Raw genomic sequence first — 20356 nt, 5'->3', positions numbered from 1 at the left:
CAGTTCGGGAGCCTGGCTGAGAGCTGGAGCGGCAGGCGGGCCCCCATTTCTTGCTGGTGCCCTGCACAGCTGGGGCTCCCCGCCTGCGACAACAGGGAGACAGGGCGACGCCGCCGGCCAGCTCGGGCCCTGCTCACCCTGCTGGCTCCCACCGTGCCACCCAGACGCCCTCACACAGCCCTGGCCCCGGGGCGTCTGCTCAGGCTGGTACCCCAAGAACCAGCGTTGCGGGAGCGCAGTGTGTGGGAGCTAGGCGCCTGCGGGGGCTTCCTCTGCTGTGCGTCCCTGGGGAACGCGTTACTCCGTCGACAGGCCCAGGCCGACGCTGCCCCTCACACAGGGCCCAGGTGGCCCTGGGCCGGGGTCCTGCCCGCCCTCCCTAGGATCCCGTGTGGGGCTTCCAGCACCTCTGTTCACACCGAAGGGGTGCTGGGGTGGTGTCGGCTTGGTTCATTTTAAGGGAAAACAGCCACAACAGCAACTTTCACATGAAGGCTTTACTGTGACTTAAAGGGCGCAGAACCGTGGCAGTCCTCAGCTCCTGGGTTTGGGGTCTTCTGTCCTCTGATCCAGCAGCTCCCACGTGGACGAGCCGCTCCTGTCCTGGGGAGGCATGCGGCCCCAGGTGGGTGGACAGGCAGGTGTCGGGGCTCAGGGGCAGGCCCGAGCCAGGGGCGGGTGTGCTCCCGGGAGAGACGCCAGCGTCTACGACACCGGCTGAGCCCGGCCCCGCAGAGCGCTCACCTTGATGCTGATGCCATGGACGGCCAGGTCCCTGCGCAGCGTGTCGCAGGCCTCCAGCAGGGGCTGCCGCTCCAGGAGCCGCTGCTGCCTCGCCTCCCCAGGGGCCTCCCCGGAGGCCAGAGCAAACTGTCGGACCTTCAGCCGGAAGCGGACCAGCTCCTCCACCAGGCTGTGCAAGGCGGCCGGGCTGCCCGCCCCTGGAACACACTGAGGGATGCGGGGGTGTGTTGGGGTGAGTGGGGCAAGTGGTGTGTGCGGGGGTGTGAGCTGGGTGTGTAGGCGTGAGTGGGTGTGAACAGGCAGCTGAGGGCCTGGGGCGCATCTTTGTCCCAGCGTCCAGGCCGTGGGCTCTGGGAGATGCCGGCGTCCTGGCCCCACCGCGACCTCGGCAGGGGTGGGCTCTGGGAGATGCTGGTGTCCAGGCCTGGCCCCATTCTGGCATAGGATGGACTCGGAGGTGCCAGCGCCTAGGTGTCAGGATAGGAAGGCCGAGGAAGGCTCAGATGGGGGACCAGAGGCTGGCGCTGGATGCCTCTCGGAACGGGGCTGGGCCTCTGCCGTCCCGGGGACCCTGACGGGTGGGACCTGCAGAGCTCACCACAGCTGCTGCGTCCACTGGGGGGTTCCCTACAGGACACAGGCGGCCCGGAGCACACTGCAGCCACGGCGGACGCTGGTCTGCTCAGAACCTCATCACCAGCTAACGTGTGCTAGCTCTCAGTATGCGTGCGTGCCTTCAAGGACCGTGACACGTCTTACACGTGTGAGAAGTTTGGCCTTACACGTTAAAACCAGCATTTATGAAGGGAGAAAGCGTCTGTTACATGCTGGCATGTAGCTGAAGTCCCGAAACAGGACTGAAAAGAGAAGACAAGCATACCTGTCGCTCGGCCAGAGAAATGCCCACCGTCTCAAAGAACTGCTCCACGGAGGCCACGATGGCCCCCAGCACGGCGGGGCTCCGGGCACCACGGGGCTCCTGTGGCAGTCACCGGGGAGGGCGCTCAGAGGCCAGAGCGCGGCCCCCGCAGGCCAGCCCGGGCGGGCAGGGGGCGCGGCCGTGTGCTCTGCGCACCTGTACCCGTAGGTGGCCCCCCGGGGGTCACAGAGTCACGAGCCTCCGTGGAGAGCCTGGCCCGGGGCGGGCGGGCCGGGGGCCAGCTGGGGTCGCACGGCGGCCTCCACCCCTAGCTGACGTCGCTGTGACCCACTCAGACCCCGCGGAGCCCGGGAGGTGACGGCATATCCCAGGCTCCTGTCCACACCCGGGGCCCCAGTGCCCCCCTCGGGAGATGACTGCTCCTGGGGAGCCCTGGGGGCGTGGGCCGGGAGCGGGGCCGCCTGGCGGGATGGCAAGCGCGGCCCGGGAGTTACCTCGGCGGCCGCCTTCAGCTGCCTGTTCCCGTGGTGGACGAGGTCCATGACAGCATCCACCGCCCGCACCGTGTCGAAGTCGTCCGCCAAGGCCGCCTGCACGGCCGCCTTGGTGCGGCCCAGCCTGGGGGAGGAGAGCGCGGGGCTGTCGTCTGTCCTGCCCCCCCAGCTGCAGCGTCAGGTCCCCTGCGGGCCCCTCGCTCACACGTCCCGCACGCCCACCCGCCATCCCTTGCCCCAGGATCCCCCGCTCCCCGGGCACAGGGGAGGCCTGGCAGAGCCCCGAGCAACCCCGCTGGAGACGCAGAGCTCTGCTGTGCCTGCTCCTGCGCCCAGAGCTGCATTACCCAGCGCAGCCGGCCCTCCGTGGACAGACACACGGACTCCCCGCTCGCCTGTGAGCAGGCCACCGCCCACCCGTGCCCCCGCCCGGGGGGCCCGTGGCCAACGGCTCCCGACCTCACGGGTCTGGCGCTCAGCTCCGTGCTGCACTCCGCCGTGGGGGCCAGCAGGCCGCTTCGTCTGTCTCCTCCCAACGCCTCTTCCCGAGCAGCCCCAGAGGAGTCCCGTCTCACCACTCTCCAGGGTCCCCAGGGGGCGACACCAAGCCCCCAGACCCAGCGGCCTCAGCCCCTGGTGCCTCGACGGCCTCCTCCTCTCTCACCCCCGTCACCTCCCCAGCTTCTCACCGTCCCTGACGTCAGCCGCAGACCCCCTTCCTACCCCACCCCCGTATCCTAGACGTGATTCAACGGCCTCCCGGGCCCGCTCCCCACCCGCCCCCACGCGGCTCATGCCTCGGGGCCCTCGCTGTGCACCCACCTTTCCCACAGCACGTCCTCCTGGACGGGGCCGCCGGCCAGCTGCCCCCTCACGTAGGCCCGTGCATCCTCCACAAAGGCGGCCGTGGCCCGCAGCAGGCGCCTGGCCTCCAGCAGGGCGCCCTCGCTGTAGTCGATGGCTGCGGGGTGGGGGCAGTCACAGGTGCAGCCTTGCCTGTGGGCCAGGGAGGGGCTGCCCTCTCTGACCCTGGACACCGGGGGGGCGGCCCTGCTGAGGCTGCTGGTCAGGCCCTGGGCCCGCTCATCTCTGCCTGGCTCAGGACGTGGCAGGGGCGGCGGGAAGAACCACAGGCCCCGTGAGGCGGAGCAGGGCTCAGGCCTGAGGGCAGACCTGTGGCCGCCGGGTGAGGGGAGCACGCCAACAGGGGGCGTCTACCTGGGTCTCAGGGTCCCCAGGAGCCGTTGGACTCGGGCCACACGGCCAGCTCACCTGACCTGTAGCTGCTCCGCAGGCAGAAGAGGCGGAAGACGTCTGGAGAGGCGGAGCGTAGGAAGTCCTGGTGGGGGGCACACGGGTGAGATGAGCCATTGACCCTCCGGCTGGACGGACGTTTCTCTGCACGGCCTTTCCCACCCACCTGCGGCCGCACCCGCCCGCGCTGCGCCTGCTCATCTGGCTGGACGGCCCAGCCCGCGGCCCAGCTCACCCCGGAGAGGGCGGGCATGGGTGCCTGTATTTCAGTGTGGTCAGCGCCTGTCTGAATCCCACAGACTGCACTCTACTCAGAAACCCTGAGCTGAGGAAGGTCCTCAGGCCTCACCAGGCCGCCCCCGAGATCCACACGAAGACCCGTCTGACCCAGTTATCTCCGCGTCCACGTCTGCCTCCTGACACTCCTCCTCGGAGTGTGGAAAAGGGGTCTTTCCCGGTCCTTTTAGCCCCCCACACCAGCCAACTGGAGGCCCACCCAGGGGACGCTGCAGTCTGCACGTGAATTAACGCGGTCCCGAGCCCGGGGTCTTGACCTCCTGGAGACGGGCGCCTGAGTGCAGCCGTGACTACAGGGACCGCACCAGGAAGGGGGAGAGACCCGGGGACCCGGGTGGGCCTCCCGCTCAGGGCAGCCTCCACGACGCGTCGGCAACGTGGGGGCCCCGAGAGGCATGCTACCTTAATGGTGATGTAGTTCTTGAGCGACTTGGACATCTTCTCTCCTCCACCCTTCACATGCAGGTGCCCTGAAACGAGAGCACAGCAGCTCTCCAGGCGGGAAGGAGCAGCCCTTCCCGGAGCCCAGCCTCCAGGGACCCTGCCCCTCACTGCCCCCTTGTGGGCGCCGGCACAGAGCCCCCCGACCCGCTGGCCAGGAAGGGGGCCACGCCCACTGGCCGGGCATCACAACGCGGGGACCACCCTCCCCCTCCCATGACTCACAAACGGCGGGGGGACACCCTCTGCTTCCATGGACCGTGGGCCTGGGCAGCCCTGAGCGCTTTCCCGCGGTAGCTGCTTCACCAGTGTGCCCCACCCAGCACCATCTCAGTCCTGTGTATGTGAAAGATGGGGAACCTGAACCCCTCAGGACGCTTCCATCCGAGCCAGGACCTCCTCCAGGACCGCCTGGGTTCCAGGCTCACTTCCCAGGAAACTCCTTTCCCAGCAGAAGGTTCGTCCACCTTTCCTGACATGCTTCACCCCAGGGTGCCCAAGGCCAACTTTCCTGAGAACTGGTTACAGTGCGGCTTCTAGAAAAACACCTGACCCTGAACGCGTAACCCTAGAAGCATGCGGCCTACACCAAGTGCAGCGGACGTCTCACAAAACCGACAGCGTCTGGGGAACGAAACCCACCTGACTGCTGAGCCCCACGCCCACCTCCCTGTGTGTGCGGAGGCACGGGGTCGTGTGCGAGTTTGCGACCCCAAGGACCATAGCCTCCAGGCTCCTCTGCCCCTGGGATCCTCCAGGCAAGAACACTGGGGTGGGCTGCCATGCCCTCCTCCGGGGGATCTAACGGGCCCAGGGATGGAACCGCGTCTCTTACGTCTCCTGCTTTGGCAGGTGGGTTCCTTACCACTGCACCACCTGGGAAGTCCAGGAAAACAGATCGCTTCTCCAGGTGTCCGGGCACACCACTCTTCCTCCAGAACACGGAGCGAACCCTCCCACCCGCCCGCATCTAAACGACGGGACCCACACGTGTGCACACGGACCTCCGTGAGTGCTGGCACTGCTGACGCTGCCACCTGTGCCCAGACCCATGGTCACCCGGGGCGCCAGCGCTGACGGCAGGCCCCGCGTCCTCATGAGCAACACCAGCGGTTAACACGGGGTCACCCGATCCCGGCCCAGGGACGGGAGCACGGCCTCACCGGGCCCTGTGACTCCTCCCCGCACGGGCTGCGGCACTCTGCTCTCCCAAGTCCCCCACCCAGGGGGAGACGGTTCCACGTGGCTTCTGAAGAGAGGTGTGGGCCCCTGACAGGAAACACGCGGGTCCTGGGGGCCCTACTGGTCCCTGCCTGGGAGCCCCAGAGGAACGGCTCATCGGGTGCTGGGCCGGCAGGAGGGAGTGATTCCGGCCACTGTCGAGCTCTGAGCAGCGCACAAAGTGGACACCAGACCTCAGCTCCAGCGCCAGGGGCAGCAGCCTGGCTCGTCGCTCAGCCGACCTCGGGGCAACACTAGGCTGGGGTCACGTGGACTGTGAGGGGCCCCGGCAGGGCACACGCTGGGGCTGGGCAGCTCGGGGCTGGGAGCAGGCGTGAACTTGGGGTGAAGGAGACGCGGCAGTGAGCGCACCCCGGTCACCATGGCGACCTCGCCGCGGACCGGAAGCAGCTTCACACGTGCTGAAGCCGGAGCTGCTGCCTTTAGTACCACCTGGCCAGAAAACCCGGCTTCCTGAACCCAGGGACTCACGAGACAGTGCCTGTGCCCACGCCATCGCTCACCTGTGGCTCCCGACCTGACCCGCACCAAAGCCCTGTACCCCCCGCCCTCCGACAGCTCCAGGGCCCGTCCCAGGGCGGTGGTGACACCAGCAGGCGGCGGCCCTGCAACCTCTGCCAGGACCGGGACACGCTCACGCCCCCGGGCTTCACGGGGTCTCCAGAGCCGCCTGCTCGGGACGCCGCCGCTTCCCCCCTCGCTGTGTGCTCCTGGGAGCGAACGGCTGGTGTCAATCACAAGCTGCTTAAACAGTGAGGGGAGAGCAGTGCTCTCAGAGGCTGACAGACACTCGTGGTGACGCCGCCACAGCTCCAGGCCGGCACAGTCATGATCACTAGGGCGGCCCGCTGAGACCCCTCGTCACAGCTTCACTGAAAGGAACTTCCATGGAACAGCACTGCTGGGTTTCCGAATTCTCTTCAGCTCACATTTCAGTTCCGAAAGACGCACTCGGCTTTCCCGTCCAAGGAAATTCTCGTCCGACCGACTGCACGCCGGGGACCGTTGGAGGGGCGGCTGTTCCTTGTTCTACGAGCTGATCTTTTGTCGCTCAGCCGCTCAGGCGTGTCCGACTCCTTCCGACCCCACGACTGCAGCACACCAGGCCTCCCCGTCTGTCACCAACTCCCGGAGCTCACTCAAGCCCATGTCCATCGAGTCGGTGGTGCCATCCAGCCATCTCATCCTCTGTCGCCCCCTTCTCCTCCCGCCTTCAATCTTTCCCAGCATCAGAGGCTTTTCCAGTGAGTCGACTCTTCGCATCAGGTGGCCAAAGGATTGGAGCTTCAGCCTCAGTCCTTCCTGGGAGTGTTGAGGGCTGCCCTCCTTTAGGACGGGCTGGACCGACCAGCGGCTGGGGGTGCACCCAGTGGGGCTCTCGCAGAGCTGACGGGACAGAGGCGGGCAGCCCGGCGGGAGCCGGCACTCACCAGAATGCAGGAAGTAGTTGCCCCACTGCGGGCACTGGTGGAAAGCCTCGCACTGGGCGATCTCGTTCTCGTGGTGCGGGAACGCCAGGTCCACGCCGCCCGAGTGGATGTCCAGCCGACTTCCGAACACCAGACTGCAAGGCACGGGGTGGAGCAGGGAGTTACCCGGGTCCAGCCACACCGTCTCCACGCCCTTCCTGCGGTCACGCCTGCCAGCCCTCTGCACACACCAAACAGAGCCCAGTTCTAAACGCGTGGTAATCCGGCTGACGCATGCAGCAACTGAGATTCTGTTTTCACATCATAAAAACCCCGAGTTTACAGCTTTTTCTCCTCATAAAGACACTCTACTTTCTTTGCTCTGCACTGAAGATGTGGTTTTAAAAACATCAAAAAGCCTGCATGCTCTGCTGACTGAGCCGGGCACCGCCCCAACGTCCGGATCAGCACAGGTGAGGCTTACCTGGCGATGGTGGAACACTCGATGTGCCAGCCAGGCCTCCCGTTGCCCCACGGGGAGCCCCAGAAAGGCTCCTGGGGCTTCGCCGCCTTCCACAGTGCAAAGTCGCTGGCATGCCGCTTGTCGGAGTCAACTGCCAACGACAAGTGGGCCGTCAGCGGAGGGAACCCAGAGCCAGCATCACAGCGGCCACGGAACAGCCGGGACGCTCACCCCAGAGCCCGCTCCTCGGAGAGGCAACCACACGTCTCTCCTGCAAGTCTTTTCTCCTTCCCACGTGCAGGCTGCAGCCCCCAGACCCCGACCAGAGCATGCCAGAAGCAGGTGGACCCCCAGCTGTCGGCCAAGAAAATTTTTTCTTATTTTTTCCTAAAAGGTGTTGCTGATGCTGGAATGTGTACTGGACGTTCCCTCCCCACTTCCCGAGGGCCAGGCCATTCCTTGCCGGCGTGGACGGTCAGGGCAGCGGGAGGCACGCCTGGAGCAGAGATGACAAGCACGGCTCAGGAGTCTGCACACAGCCAGGGACAGGACCGACAGGACGCAGTCCGCAGGGCGGGGCTTACGCCTGAAAACACCTGCTCTGCTGGGGTTCTGATCGCTTGCGTTTGACTCTGTTACATAGTATCGTTTCTAAAGTGTTTTTAATATAGTGCCATACACTTCCTATTGCTTCTCTATAAAACCGACTTTGACCTAACAGAACCCTGGAGCAGACGAGGGTACAGGAACAGACACAAACATGGCAGGAAGGCGCCAGATGCTGAAACACACACGGGAACCTGCTACAGGGGAAATTCACACGGCGTTTACACACGATGGACCCCCTCAGGGATTTAATACAAGAGCGGCAAGACGGACCAGAGTGTTAAGACAGGACACACGGACGAGCGTGTGCGCAGAGGTGACTGGGGAGGAACGAGAGGCCGGGGAGCCCCGAGACCTCCACGTGAGCTCTGGTCCAAAACCCCTTAAGTTAAACCTCAGCCGCAACCGACGTCTGAGGAGCAGGCCTTCTCACCCCCGACCCGCCTCGGGAAGGTCTGGCTCTCTCCCCGGAAGCCCCGCAGGAGGCAGGGGGACCCACCTGGCTCTCCCGCCGGCCCGGGTGCCACGCCAGCCAGCTTGCCGTACCTGTCGCCTCGCGACCGCAGGTCGAAGTAGACGTTGCCTGTTTTGTTAAAGAAATGGTGAAGCCCACTTCTCGGCCGTCAACATCCGCGTCTACGCGCGCATCACAGCTAACAGTGTTAGAACTCAAACACAGGACGCAGCCTCTAGCCCCAGCTGGCCCTCCCTGCATGTCTAGACCGCCCCGTACTAGGGAAGCAAGCATGCGGACGCGCCACGGCCGTCCAGCGGTGGAGGCAGAAACACAAAGGGAAGGTTGCTGGGTTCACTGGCGGCCTGCATTCAGCTCTGGCCCCCATGTTACACACCCACCAACCGAGACGCCCCCTCCTAGTCCAGACACCGCGAGAGCACCCTGCCGCTCAGACCGCAGGCAGCTCCTCACATGCATTACCGTGGGGCGCCTTCCCTGAGCTGCACACGGGCTCCTGGGCGCCCTGCGGAGCCAGGGCGGCCCCCGCCCCTGACCCATGAGGTGGCGGTGGGGAAGGAGCCATGTTCAGGAGGGCTGCGGCCAAAGGCACTGCGCTCCTGATGGCCGGCGCACACCACGGTCAGTGCAGGGCCGCGGTAAGCTGAGACTTTTCACCTGGACAAACCTGTGCCTTCTCACCTGCACCTGCCTAGCTCCGACCCAGCCCTGACCCTCGTCTGCACCGCCATTCTTGGCCTTGAGGATGGGGGCTCACCTTCCGTCTGCACCGCCCTTCTCGGGGGCCGTGGCCTGGACGGGGGGCTCACCTTTTGCTGTGCAGTAAGCATGCCCGTTGGCGATGAGTCTCTCGATGAAGGTGATGATCTGAGGCACGTGCTCGGTAACCCGTAGGTAGGCGGTGGGTGGGAGGACCTGCGGGAGGGCACGGACCTGCGGTCTCCCCGGCCCCACACGGATGGAGGCCCCGCCGGACCGGCTCCATCGCTCGGGCTTCTCACCAGCCACCTACCTTCAGGGCCGCCATGTCCTGTTTGAAGTCTTCTTCGTAAAGACGGGCCAGGGACGCGGGCGACACGCTCATCTGCAAGATAACGAGGCGGGGGTCCGTCTGCAGGGGTCAGGATGGGGCCTTGGAGGGCAGCCGCCCCCACGGGCACTGCTCACAGAGAGCCCTGTGCCTGCTTTCCCCCAACTCCCCCCAAAACGACAATCATCCTGGAAACTGCAGCCTGGGGATGTTTACTGAAGAGATGAACCTGGTGGGCAGAGTGTCCTCTTCACGGCAGCCGTGGGCAAGACAACACATGCCTCTCTTAGCTCTCTTTGCAATGTGGAGACAGTGCCACTGAATCCCCTCAGACGGCCCCGGGGTCCCGTGTACACGGTAAGACTCCGGGGACGGAAGACACCAGGTCGGGTCACCAGGCCCAGTGGCTCCTCCCGAGCGGCCCCTGGTGGCGGAGCGGGCCTCCCCGAGAAGCAGTCAGCCAGCATCCGCCAGGGGCAAAGGCCAAGCAAACCACAGACCAAACACCCAGCGTCACTGTGCTGCTTTGGAAGTTTTTCCGATGGTACGCAATTCTGGACCCAAAGAGCAGCAGAGGCCTGATAAGTTGGCCTGGTTTTCCGAGTTTTCCTCATGAGTTTCCTGAGCAGTAATCCTCTCCTGGGGGTGGGAGGGAAGCGTGCCCCCGCCCGGGCCCTCCCGGAAAGCAAACACCTTCACTGTCTGTGCCTCCTCCCAAACCCCCCCCCACGGCCTGCACCTGGCGTCCTCGGCTAAAGCTGCATGGTGTGCAGGCCCTGGGCACGCAGTGCGCTGAGCCGTGATGCACACGAGTGCACACACACACGGGGGCACCGCCCTCAGCCACAGACCCACGCGTGGCACGAGTGAGTGTGCTCACACACACACGGGGGCAGACCACGTGTGACGCCCTGCTCAAGGACACGCGTGCACACCCTGGGTGGCCGCTGCCAGCGCCTCCAGAGGAACCTGAAACTGAGCACCTCGTTCAGGCGCTGCTGAGGACCCGCCAGACCACGGTCATGGTGGCGCTAACGATAAATGGCGCCTTCTCACTGCACCTCTAACCCGAGTCTCTCCTGTTCGGAGGGAGCTTGAACATCTCGAGTGTTTAGGGGCCATCTGCATTAAACCGTCTGAAGTTAACCATGGCTCTACCGAGCTGTAGGTCCTTAAAGTCTTATTGATATGGAGAAAGTATTTTCAAGAAAAGAAATAGACCTTTTATCCTCCATATGAATTTCAACTGTTTCCAAACGTCTTCCAACTTTACGGTTATTTTATGGCACGCAGAAAGTTTCATTTTTGCATTTAGCGATCTTTTACATTTCTCGACCTTTTCTGGGTTTGGAAACAAACTTAGCAAAGCCTTCTGAACAGGAGGCTACAGAAGAGCGCCCCGTGGTTCACTCTAATAATCCGTGCTTCCACATCTTTATGTGAAGTCTCTGATCAGCTTCAAATCTGGCTGCGAGCCATATATCCAGCTTTGGTTTATTTCTTCCCCCAGATGGCTGCCCAACCGTCAACTTCTTACTGAGTAATTCCTCTGTCCCCCGCTGATGTGAAATGCCATCTTTACCAAACTTCCATAATTTGCTGTGTCTGTCTCTGGACATTCTAGCGCGCCCCATCGCCTGTCTCTTGGTATAACTGTGAATTGGTGTTTCATCTCCACGGTCTCCAGACACAGAAGGCAGGCAGGGGCGGAGGGGACAAAGGAGGCTTGCGGGGGCCGGGGGCGGTCAGCATCGCCACAGATGTGGAGGGCGCGTCGGCCTGGACCTTGTGTGCAGACACACAGGTTCCCCCAGGCCTGGCCTGCCTCTACTGCTGCTGCTGAGTCGCTTCAGTCGTGTCCGACTCTGTGCGACCCCATAGACGGCAGCCCACCAGGCTCCCCCATCCCTGGGATTCTCCAGGCAAGAACACTGGAGTGGGTTGCCATTTCCTTCTCCAGCCTGCCTCTACAGAGCTGTGCGAAAGGGGAAAGAGTAAAGAAAAATAAACAACTTTCTGCAGCTCCTGAACCGTTAGGAGTCGCTAGGCGCCTCCTCCTCCGGCCTCTCCTTTTACGGACTTGCTCTGCTCGACCTGCCTTTCTGCTCGCCCCTGGGAACTCCAGACGCAGGCGGTCTGGCTCTGGTGACACAGGACACGGAGGGTCCTTCACACGCACACCGGGGGCCCTCTGCTCACAGTGGCTCCTCTCGCCCCCTCGGCGGGACCCTGAGGACGGTCACAGGTGACTGTGGGCCGGAAGCAGACACAAGCTGCTGCTGGCGTGGGGGACAGTGAATCAGGCCCCGAAACGAAGCAACTGTACCGGAACCTCCAGGCCCCTGGGCCCCCCAAGAGGGGCTCATGCTGCTCTCTCCACGGGACTGCCTGCAGGGGGCGCTGCTGACACACTGGCCAGGGCCCTGAGAGTCCAGGCCGGCCCAGGGGTAGGGGGAGGAGGTTCTTGAGAGTCCCTGGGCTGCAAGGAGATCCAGCCAGTCCATCTGCAAGGAAATCAACCCTGAATATTCACTGGAAGGACTGATGCTGAAGCTCCAGTACTTCGGCCGCCTGATGTGAAGAGCCAGCTCGCTGGCAAAGACTCTGATGCTGGGAAAGATTAGGGGCAGGAGAAGGGGCGTCGGAGGATGAGATGGTTGGATGGCATCACCGACTAGACGGACATGAGTTTGAGCGAGCTCCAGGAGTTGGTGATGGACAGGGAGGCCTAGTGTGCTGCAGTCCATGGGGCTGCAGAGAGTCGGACACGACTGAGCAACTGAACAACAACGATCCCCTGGGCTGAGCGCCATCCCAGGCAGGCAGGGGACCTTGAACGCGCGTCGCGTCCAACCTTCCTCCTGGAGAGAAGGGCACGCAGGCCAGGGTTCCAAAGCACAAACACTAACTCCGCTTCAATCGCCAAGACAATCGCCAAGACATTCAGTATCATTTTTCTTAACAAAATGTAACCCTGCGAATATACCTTGTTTCTTTTCATTACTCCCCCAGAAATCCTCGCAGCTTTTATTCCTGACAAACAGTAAAACTGCCAAAAGTTAAAGTCAAGGAAGTGATTCAGAGAAAGGAAATATAATTTAAACTATTTTAAGAGCACACACTGAAGCAGATGGCATGAAGGATACGGCCATCGTCAAGAAAAAACCTTGCCTCTGGTAAAAAGAACAGCCTTTTTGTTGGACACTAAGAAACAAGTAGGTGTTTTTATAACTGTGTGCTTCATGCGGAAGCAGATGAATCTGTATCTTCAGAACAAAGACTGAGTGATGCCAGGTTAGCATCCTGCTGTGTAACAAGTATGGACGTGCTCAGCTGTCAAAAATTAAAACACTCTCTACGCTTATCATTTCTAAACCAATCCTGCCAACCTTTTTCCCCGCTGGCCCCCACCAGCTGAGCTTCATGACAGGTGGAGAACCCACCTCCGATTCTGAAGATTCACAGGTGACCCCAACTCAGCCAGCACAGGGACACACCTGGGTGGCCTCAGGTCCCGCCGAGCGGACGACCCGGGCACCCTCCTCTTCGACAAGCCCGGCACCCTCTCTGCAGGGGTTACCCCCACACCAACACTCGCCCACCTGCTGCGTCAGAGTCCCCCACCTCTCCCTGCCCTTCCCGGACAGCCAGGCCCGGCTCCAGCCCACGTCCTGCTCAGCAGCGCAGGGCTGACCTTCCCATCGGGGCCCGGGGTCCTGCTCAGCCCCGGCTGGACCGCAGCAGCCTCCAGAGGGACTGGCAGGCCTGCTCCTTGCCCCTGTCTGTCCTGACCGTGGACGAGAGGCCACTGCTTCCTGCAACGGATTCGCTCAAAGGCTCCTCTGGACCCCAGAGCCGCCAGCCCAGCGAGTGTCTGAGCACAACCTCAGCGAAGACGGCCCCAGGGAGACAGTGCAGGCCCTGGGCGGGTGGAGGGAGTGGGCCTGCTCCAGCAGCCGGGATAGCCCGCCTGCTTCCCGCCGCCACCTCCCACGTCCCTCAGCTCCCCACTCACGGTGCCCACAGCCACACCAGCATCGCGTGACCTCGCGCTGGGCTTACGTGGTGGCCAGGGCAGACTCCTGACCCCAGGGGACACGAGGCACAGGCCGGGGATCTGGAGATCAGACAGAACAACATGGTATCAGCGCCGCAGAGACCAGGGGGGTCGCTGAGTACCCCCTGACACACTCCCCCGAATGCTGAATGAAGGCAGTCAGTAGGAAACAGGAAGACGGGCTTCCCAGAAAATAAATCTGAGAGAAAATGACAGAACACGGGAGGAAAGCCAGGACGGAAGGTTCAGACAGTGCCCGCGGCGGAACGCTGCCTCTTAAGATGCTGACGAGCATTTAAGAACGCAAAAAAACACTCAAAATACAGTCAGTGGGAAAAGCAGGTTACAAAACAATGTAAAGAATAACCTGGCTTTCCAGAAAAGCCCTATCTATGCATTCAGACACTCTTAAAGTTATAGGACATAAAGCACTCAGCATGTTTTTCTATAAATTAGATAATTTAACAAATTTTTATGTATTTTTAGAGATAACTGTTATATATGTGCGTGCGTGCTAAAGTCCTTTAGTTGTGTCTGACTCTTTAAAACCCTATGGACTACAGGTTCCTCTGCCCATGGAATTCTCCAGGAGTGCCTTCCTCCAGAGGATCTTCCCGACCCAGGGATCTAAGCCGCGCCTCCTCCGTCTCCTGCCTTGGCAAGCGAGTTCTTTACCACTCGTGCCACCTGGGAAGTCACAACTGTTACACACAGTCACATATGAATTGTTATACAGGGCTGCTGATTATAAACCACAGAGGGGGGACCCTTTGGAAGCAGACTTTTAAAAGTATAACCACAGGGGATGCCGTGGTCACCCATGCACAAGATCCTACGCTCTCACAGCTGAGGGCACAGGCTCAATCCCCGGTCAGAGAACTGAAATCCCACAAGCCTCGTGGTGAGGCCAAAAAAAAAAAAAAATGAAATAAAAAATTCTTGAGTAAAAAAAATAAAAATGTAACAAAACACTTTATTTAATCCCTATGCCAGAAACCCGCCCCAAAAAAGGTCCTCTAAATGCCACGAGATATAAGAGGAGTGTCCTGTTTATATAACAAGTGAGAAAATCAAACCTCACAGGAGCGAAATTCCCAAGCCAGCCTCTGAGCTCCCCCTGTAACAGGGAGGGAGGTATGTCCCGCAGGCTGACGGGGCAGGGAGGGCCTGGACTCAGCCTGGGAGGTGTCCTCGGGATGAGAGGATTCGGTGAGGGCGGAGTCGACCAAACTTCTCTCAGCAGGGTGAGGAGACCTCTCTGAACAGCCTCACGAGGTCACGTGTGAACAGCAGGCGTGAAAGGTCTCGTAAGGTGTAGACAACTGTCAGGTGGGGGTCGGCCACTCACGGATCAAAGCACTGCTCAGCATGACCCACGCTCACCTCGTTGGCGCGTCTGATTATCTTATCATCCACGTCCGTGATTCCCATCACCATGACGACGTTGCATCCAAACACCCTGGTGAGGATCCTCCGAATTATATCAAACCTGACGTAGGAGCTAAAAGGAAGAACATTACGGCATCTTTCATCCTGAAAGTCACTACTGCACTCTTCAAAAGAGTCTGCAACCTTTACTGTGAGACTGCACAACTGCATGATCAAGGACGTTCAAGGGCAGCTGGAAAAGGAAAAGCCTTTCACTGGCCCTCTTGGGTCCGCATGAGAAAACTAAGGCGCTGCCTCAATTTCAGGACCCAACACGAGCACTTTTAACTTTAGAGCTATTGTTTGAGTGAGTTTACACCTGCTCCACTGTATAAAGATTCACTCGTGATGCAAAGTCAGGAGGCGGCCAAGATGCTGGGTGCTTTTACTGCCCATGTTCATGTTCTAGGATGACTAACATTTGACCGTGATGAGAGACAGCAGCAGATAATAAGTCAAGACAGAGATGATCCCATCAAAGCTGGAAAGGTCACTCCCAGGAAGTGTGCACACAGCTGTGGAAAGTGGGGACTCCAGCTTACGGGCAGGCTGCATGGGGGCAACTGAGACTTGAGAAAGCAAGGGTTTAAGATCCAGCTCAGCTCAGTCGCTCAGTCGTGTCCGACTCTTTGCACCCCATGGACTGCAGCACGCCAGGCCTCCCTGTCCATCACCAACTCCCAGAGTACACTCAAACCCATGTCCATTGAGTCGGTGATGCCATCCAACCATCTCATCCTCTGTCATCCCCTTCTCTTCCTGCCCTCAATCTTTCCCAGCATTAGGGTCTTTTCCAGTAAGACAATTCTTCGCCTTAGGTGGCCAAAGTATTGGAGTTTCAGCATCAGTCCTTCCAACGAATATTCAGGACTAATCTTGCATTAAAATCCAATGTCTACTTAAAATCTCAAGAAACTAGATTCCCCAATAAGAGCAGCCTTACCTCTCCGGCTCAGCCAGTCTCACGCTCATCCCTGTTACACATGTGGCCACTCCGACCTTGGGCTCATAAAATCATTGTCCCTTGAAAACAAAGCTCCTCCTCATTGTGTCCCTTGTGTCCCCAGACCCACCCACCCCGGACACAGCTGACGCCAGATCCTAGGGCCAAGCCACTTCTGAAACTCCTTCCCAAGAAGCTAAGAGGTTAAACACCCCTTCAAAGCCTCAGACTGCCAATCCACAAACTGGACGAAAGCCTACTATCTCACAGGGTTGCGGTACATAATCTCAGTGCCTGCGCAGCAGAAATTTCAGCTAATTCTGATTATAAACATCATCCCAGTGGCCCCCATTGTCAAGTCAGGAAAACACTACAAGAAATGAGATTTTAAGAGACGAAGTTAACAAGAACTTAAAACAGAGTGAAAGAAAAAGTTGAATCACACGTGTGGCTAGAAGGAGCTGGTGGGGAGGGGCAGGTGCTGGGGGCCCGATACCCGAGGGTGGCCGCTCCCCAGGACTCACCCGCCCTGTGGGCACCTTGGGAGCCCAGGGGTAGGTCCACTCACCAGGCCGAGGCTGCCCCACACGTGGGAACCTGGACTCTGCAGCCAGCCTGGCTCAGCACTGTCCACCGGGGACCCTTCCCGGGTGACACTCAGGAGGTAACAGCACCACCAGCTGGCGGGGTGAGAGAACTGCACTGGCTGAGGTGTGCACCGCGTTTAGACCAGTGCCGGGCACAGAGTGCTGTCCAGTTAAGCATCTGTCTCTTTAAAGCAGAAGCAGGTGGGGAGGAAGGCGTGGAGGCAGGAACCTGGAGAGTGAGCAGGAACAGACCCACAGAGGAGGCGGTCTTGGGCGTCTGGCTTTTGAACTCAAGAGCAGTGGACTGTGCCTGACCATCCCAGCCCCTGAGACCACAGCCTTTTCCGACGTCTTAGGTTTCTGCCTCACAAGGGACACCCCCACTTGATGACTCTTCCTGAGTGATGAGTGCCCAGAGCGGTCACCCTGGCCAGGGAGTCGGACGGGAGGCTTCTGGGGTGTTGGGAAGGCTCTGTCTCTCAGTCTGGGGGCTGTGCGCATCGGCTGGGCGGCACACTGCAGGTCGGCACACTTTTTCGCATGGTTAAGGACAAGCGCAGATTGCAACTGATGCTCCTGGGTGAAAAATAAGGGCGAGACTGCCTCGCTCCCCCTTCCTTTCAGAATTTCTTCCTTCGTCCTTTCAAAATGTATCTAGATGTTTCCAATGGCTAAGTAAGCCTTATTGAGTCTCACAACTCATGAAGGTTCAAGGACCCAGAAGCCTTCTCTTTGAAACGGAAGTTGCCAAGAAGGTCACTTTCACCTCTCAACAGGAGGGGCCTGACCTGTGGGACTCCAGCTGGAGACCTGCCTGAACCAGAGAGCTGGGCCCACCCAGCTCACACGGAACCTCACCAGTTCCTACTGTTTCTGTGATCCTTTCAGCAGGGGGCCGGTGCACCCCGCACTCATTTCATTCTCCTTCAATAACAAAAATGTTTTCTTTCTCTTTTGCCTTCGTGGAGAGCTTTTCCAGGGCAGGACAAACATTAACCTCTATTGTTTCCGGTATTTCCCCAACATATTTAACACTTCAAAAAAGAGATCAAAATATGCTTTTTATAACTAATAGTACTTTGGCCACCTGATGCAAAGAGCTGACTCACTGGAAAAGACCCTGATGCTGAGAAAAATGGAGCAGGGAGGAGCACGGGGTGACAGAGGATGAGATGGTTGGATGGCGTCACCGGCTCAACAGATGTGAGTTTGAGCAAGCTCCGGGAGACGGTGAAGGACAGAGAAGCCTGGCATGCTGCAGTCCCTGGGGTCACAAAGAGTTGGACACGACTGAGCAACAACAAACAGTAAGTTAGCCCAAAGTGAAGGGGGAAAAAACGACTACTAGTCTATTTATTTTGTTATAATACACACAAAAAAGTTCAGATCTTGCTGGGTGATGCACACTTTCTAAAATACATAGCAAATAAAGGCAACTTTTAATATAGATCTGAAAAGATAAATTTAAGAGATGCACTAGAGAACAGACAATATATTAGGAAAAGCAGCGATCTGGACAAACCCAGGAGACAGAGTCAGAAGAGCGAGCGCGCGTGGGGAGGCCAGGGGCTCAGGCTCCAGCTCACCTGCCACGCTTCTGAAGGCATGCCCTCCCACGAGCCACCCACCCTGGAGAACAGGTGAGCCTTCGCCAGCCTTCCCACGCCAGGGACTGGGCTAAGCAGCACGTTGTGGGTTGTATTTCATTAAATTGTCAAGATTTAAAAGAATATTATTATCCCTATCCGAAAGATGAAGAAACCAGGACTCAGTAATAAAGTGACGTGTCCAAAGTTGGGAAGTAAATGGGGGGGGGAGGGGGGTGCAGGAACACCTGACTAGCTGACTCAAGGGCCCTCTGAATGGCCTCATCTTACTAAACACAAGAAACATCTGATTGCAAAACGGTCCTTTCCCTTGCTCTCACTGTGTCCGAGTCTCCTCACCTGAAATGGGACCAAGTGCTTAGCACTGCTACGGGGACCAAGTGAGGATGGAATATGTATGCTTCCCACAACGCCTGGAATAACTAACTACTCAGGATTCTTAAGTTGTCACTTGAGGGATAGAAAAAAAAAAAAAAACACCTGCAAAAGGCTTTCTTTCCAAAATAAACGGTCCCTTAAAGTGTGAGAATTCAGCGTCAGGACACTCACCAAGCATGACCCAGGTGTGCGTGATCGTAGACAGTTGGTCCACAGCTATACCTGGGGACAGAGGTAAGACCCACCGTGTGAAACAAACTTGCAAGAAAGGATGCCACGTTCTCAGTCATAATCAGCATATAATCATGTCTTTTTGTAAAAAAGAAAACAAAAGTAACCGCTTTGGGGGTGCGTACCCGGGGCTGTACGACCCTCGGATCACTGAATTCAGCGCCAAATCCATGAAACGCTGGGACTACCCCAGGGTCTTTACAGGTGCCGCCGGAGTACTTTATCACTCATTAAACGCCTGCACCTGAGGACGCAAGCCCGCGCACCACGCAGGGCGCCCGCCTCCGGAAAGGCTGGGTGCAGCCCCTCCCGCCCCGCAGCATCCCCGCTCCCCGAGTCCCGGCGGGCTACCAGGAGGCGGCGTCCGCGCGGCTCACAATCAACGGGTCCTTCCTCCGGGTGAGGCTGTTGTACACCTTGACGCCCGTGTCGTAGCCCGCGGGCTGCAGCCAGCCCTGCCCGCGCGCCCCCGACGCCGAGCGGCCCGGCTCAGGGCCCAGCGCGGCCCGGAGCAGCCAAGCGGCCGCGCAGACCCGGCGCGTCCCCAGCATGGCCGGCGCGCGAGGCCCGCCGGCCACGCCCACGCGGGGAAGGGGGGCGCCAGGCCCCGCCCACCGGAAGGCCCGGCACGCCCCGCCCACCCGGAAGAGGCAGACCAGAGTCCGCCGCGGCGCGGGGGGCGGGGCCGCGCCTCGGTGGGGGAGGGGAGCGGCAGGCGAGGGTGGTGGCCCCGCCCCGGGGCGGTGGGCAGAGCTCCGCCCTTCCCGTCCAGGGCGGCGCCCGACTGAGCCGCCTCGGTGCAACCCCGGGCCCGGCCCGCGCGCCGCAGGAGGCAGTTCCCCGGCGCGGGCAGCCGGACGGCTCCGCGCCTGCTCCGGGGGCACGTCTGCACCCCAGCACTGCCCATGCACACAATGAGCACGTCTGCACCCCGACATGGCACACCCTGTCACCGGATGAAAGAGCAAAGCTAGGGCACCGCCCATTCACCAAGTACGCGTAGTAGGAAATGACTGCCTGGGATTCATTTCAAGGTTGTAAGTTCTGTCTTCTGGTCTCTTGAGAACAAAAGCATTCTGAATTGCGGTTTCAACGAGACTCTTTAAAGGCGGATTCTCTTGAAGTTAACTTTCAAATTATCTCGACAAACGTGTCCTTATTGATATCTTCCAAAACAGCGTCTCAAAAAAAAAAACAAAGAAATCCCCTTTGCTTTTGCAGTCCTCAAAACAGCACGTTAAGTTTCCCAGTTCTTTTGGGGGTTTGTTTTGGTCGTTCAATAGGAAGGCAAGTGCTCCAGAAGAGATAAAGCACCTTCCAACAGCACTTAAACTTTCCCCAAGACCTCTGCAATTCCATGGGGACTGTGTCCGAAGGCTTGACGGCTGAAGTGTTAGAGCCTGTCATTCCCAATTAGGAGACCTCCCATCGGAGCCAAGCCCCTCTCCCCCACCACTCAGAGCCCTGCTTCAGCATTAACCCCCTCCCCACTGCCTGCATGCTTGCCTTGTTGCTCTTTGGTAATTCTCGCTCCTTTCTAGTACAAGGTGTGTTTCTCTCCCTAGTTATTTTTGGGTTTCTTCTTTTTTCAAACTTTAAACTTTTTATTTTCAGTAGGGGTATAGCCAATTAACAATGTAATGGTAGTTTGAGGGGCACAGTGAAGGGACTCAGCCGTACAAGTACATGTATCCATCCTCCCCCAGCCGCCCCCCAGTCCAGGCTGTCACAACGCTGAGAATTCCACGCGCTATACAACAGGTCCTTGCACTATGTTCCTCGAGTACTTC

The 20356-nt window shown here is 59.6% G+C and overlaps 1 protein-coding gene across 4 annotated transcripts; it reads right to left on the bottom strand.

The window, feature by feature from the left end:
• CARS2 (cysteinyl-tRNA synthetase 2, mitochondrial (putative)) lies at window positions 480-19132 on the bottom strand. 4 transcript variants are annotated; one of them, XM_018056354.1, is made up of 15 exons: window positions 18918-19132; window positions 18507-18557; window positions 14776-14893; window positions 9318-9389; window positions 9115-9220; window positions 8330-8413; window positions 7246-7375; window positions 6783-6916; window positions 4072-4139; window positions 3391-3457; window positions 2941-3079; window positions 2119-2242; window positions 1625-1723; window positions 745-951; window positions 480-603 (listed from the first exon to the last, which is right to left on the bottom strand). In XM_018056354.1, the coding sequence occupies exons 1-15, from the start codon at window positions 19115-19117 to the stop codon at window positions 535-537; spliced, it is 1668 nt and encodes a 555-aa protein (XP_017911843.1). In that variant the 5' UTR covers window positions 19118-19132; the 3' UTR covers window positions 480-534. The 4 variants fall into 4 exon arrangements, with proteins under 4 accessions (XP_017911843.1, XP_017911842.1, XP_017911845.1 ...); XM_018056353.1 differs by having other exon boundaries at window positions 480-598; XM_018056356.1 differs by lacking the exon at window positions 14776-14893 and having other exon boundaries at window positions 480-598; window positions 18918-18932.

Source organism: Capra hircus, chromosome 12 (assembly GCF_001704415.2).
Source record: "Capra hircus breed San Clemente chromosome 12, ASM170441v1, whole genome shotgun sequence".
In the NCBI taxonomy this organism is placed as follows: domain Eukaryota; kingdom Metazoa; phylum Chordata; class Mammalia; order Artiodactyla; family Bovidae; genus Capra; species Capra hircus.
This window is presented reverse-complemented; position numbering and strand designations above follow the sequence as displayed.

What these genes read in the sequence shown, in the direction of transcription:
- CARS2 (XM_018056353.1), bottom strand. Translation starts at nt 19,117, where the DNA reads ATGCTGGGGACGCGCCGGGTCTGCGCGGCCGCTTGGCTGCTCCGGGCC. An exon ending in GCACACCTGGGTCATGCTTG is followed by an intron (nt 14,894 to 18,506) that starts GTGAGTGTCCTG and finishes TCTTCCTTTTAG; the next exon opens with CTCCTACGTCAGGTTTGATA. An exon ending in TTTCTCTGGCCGAGCGACAG is followed by an intron (nt 952 to 1,624) that starts GTATGCTTGTCT and finishes CGCATCCCTCAG; the next exon opens with TGTGTTCCAGGGGCGGGCAG.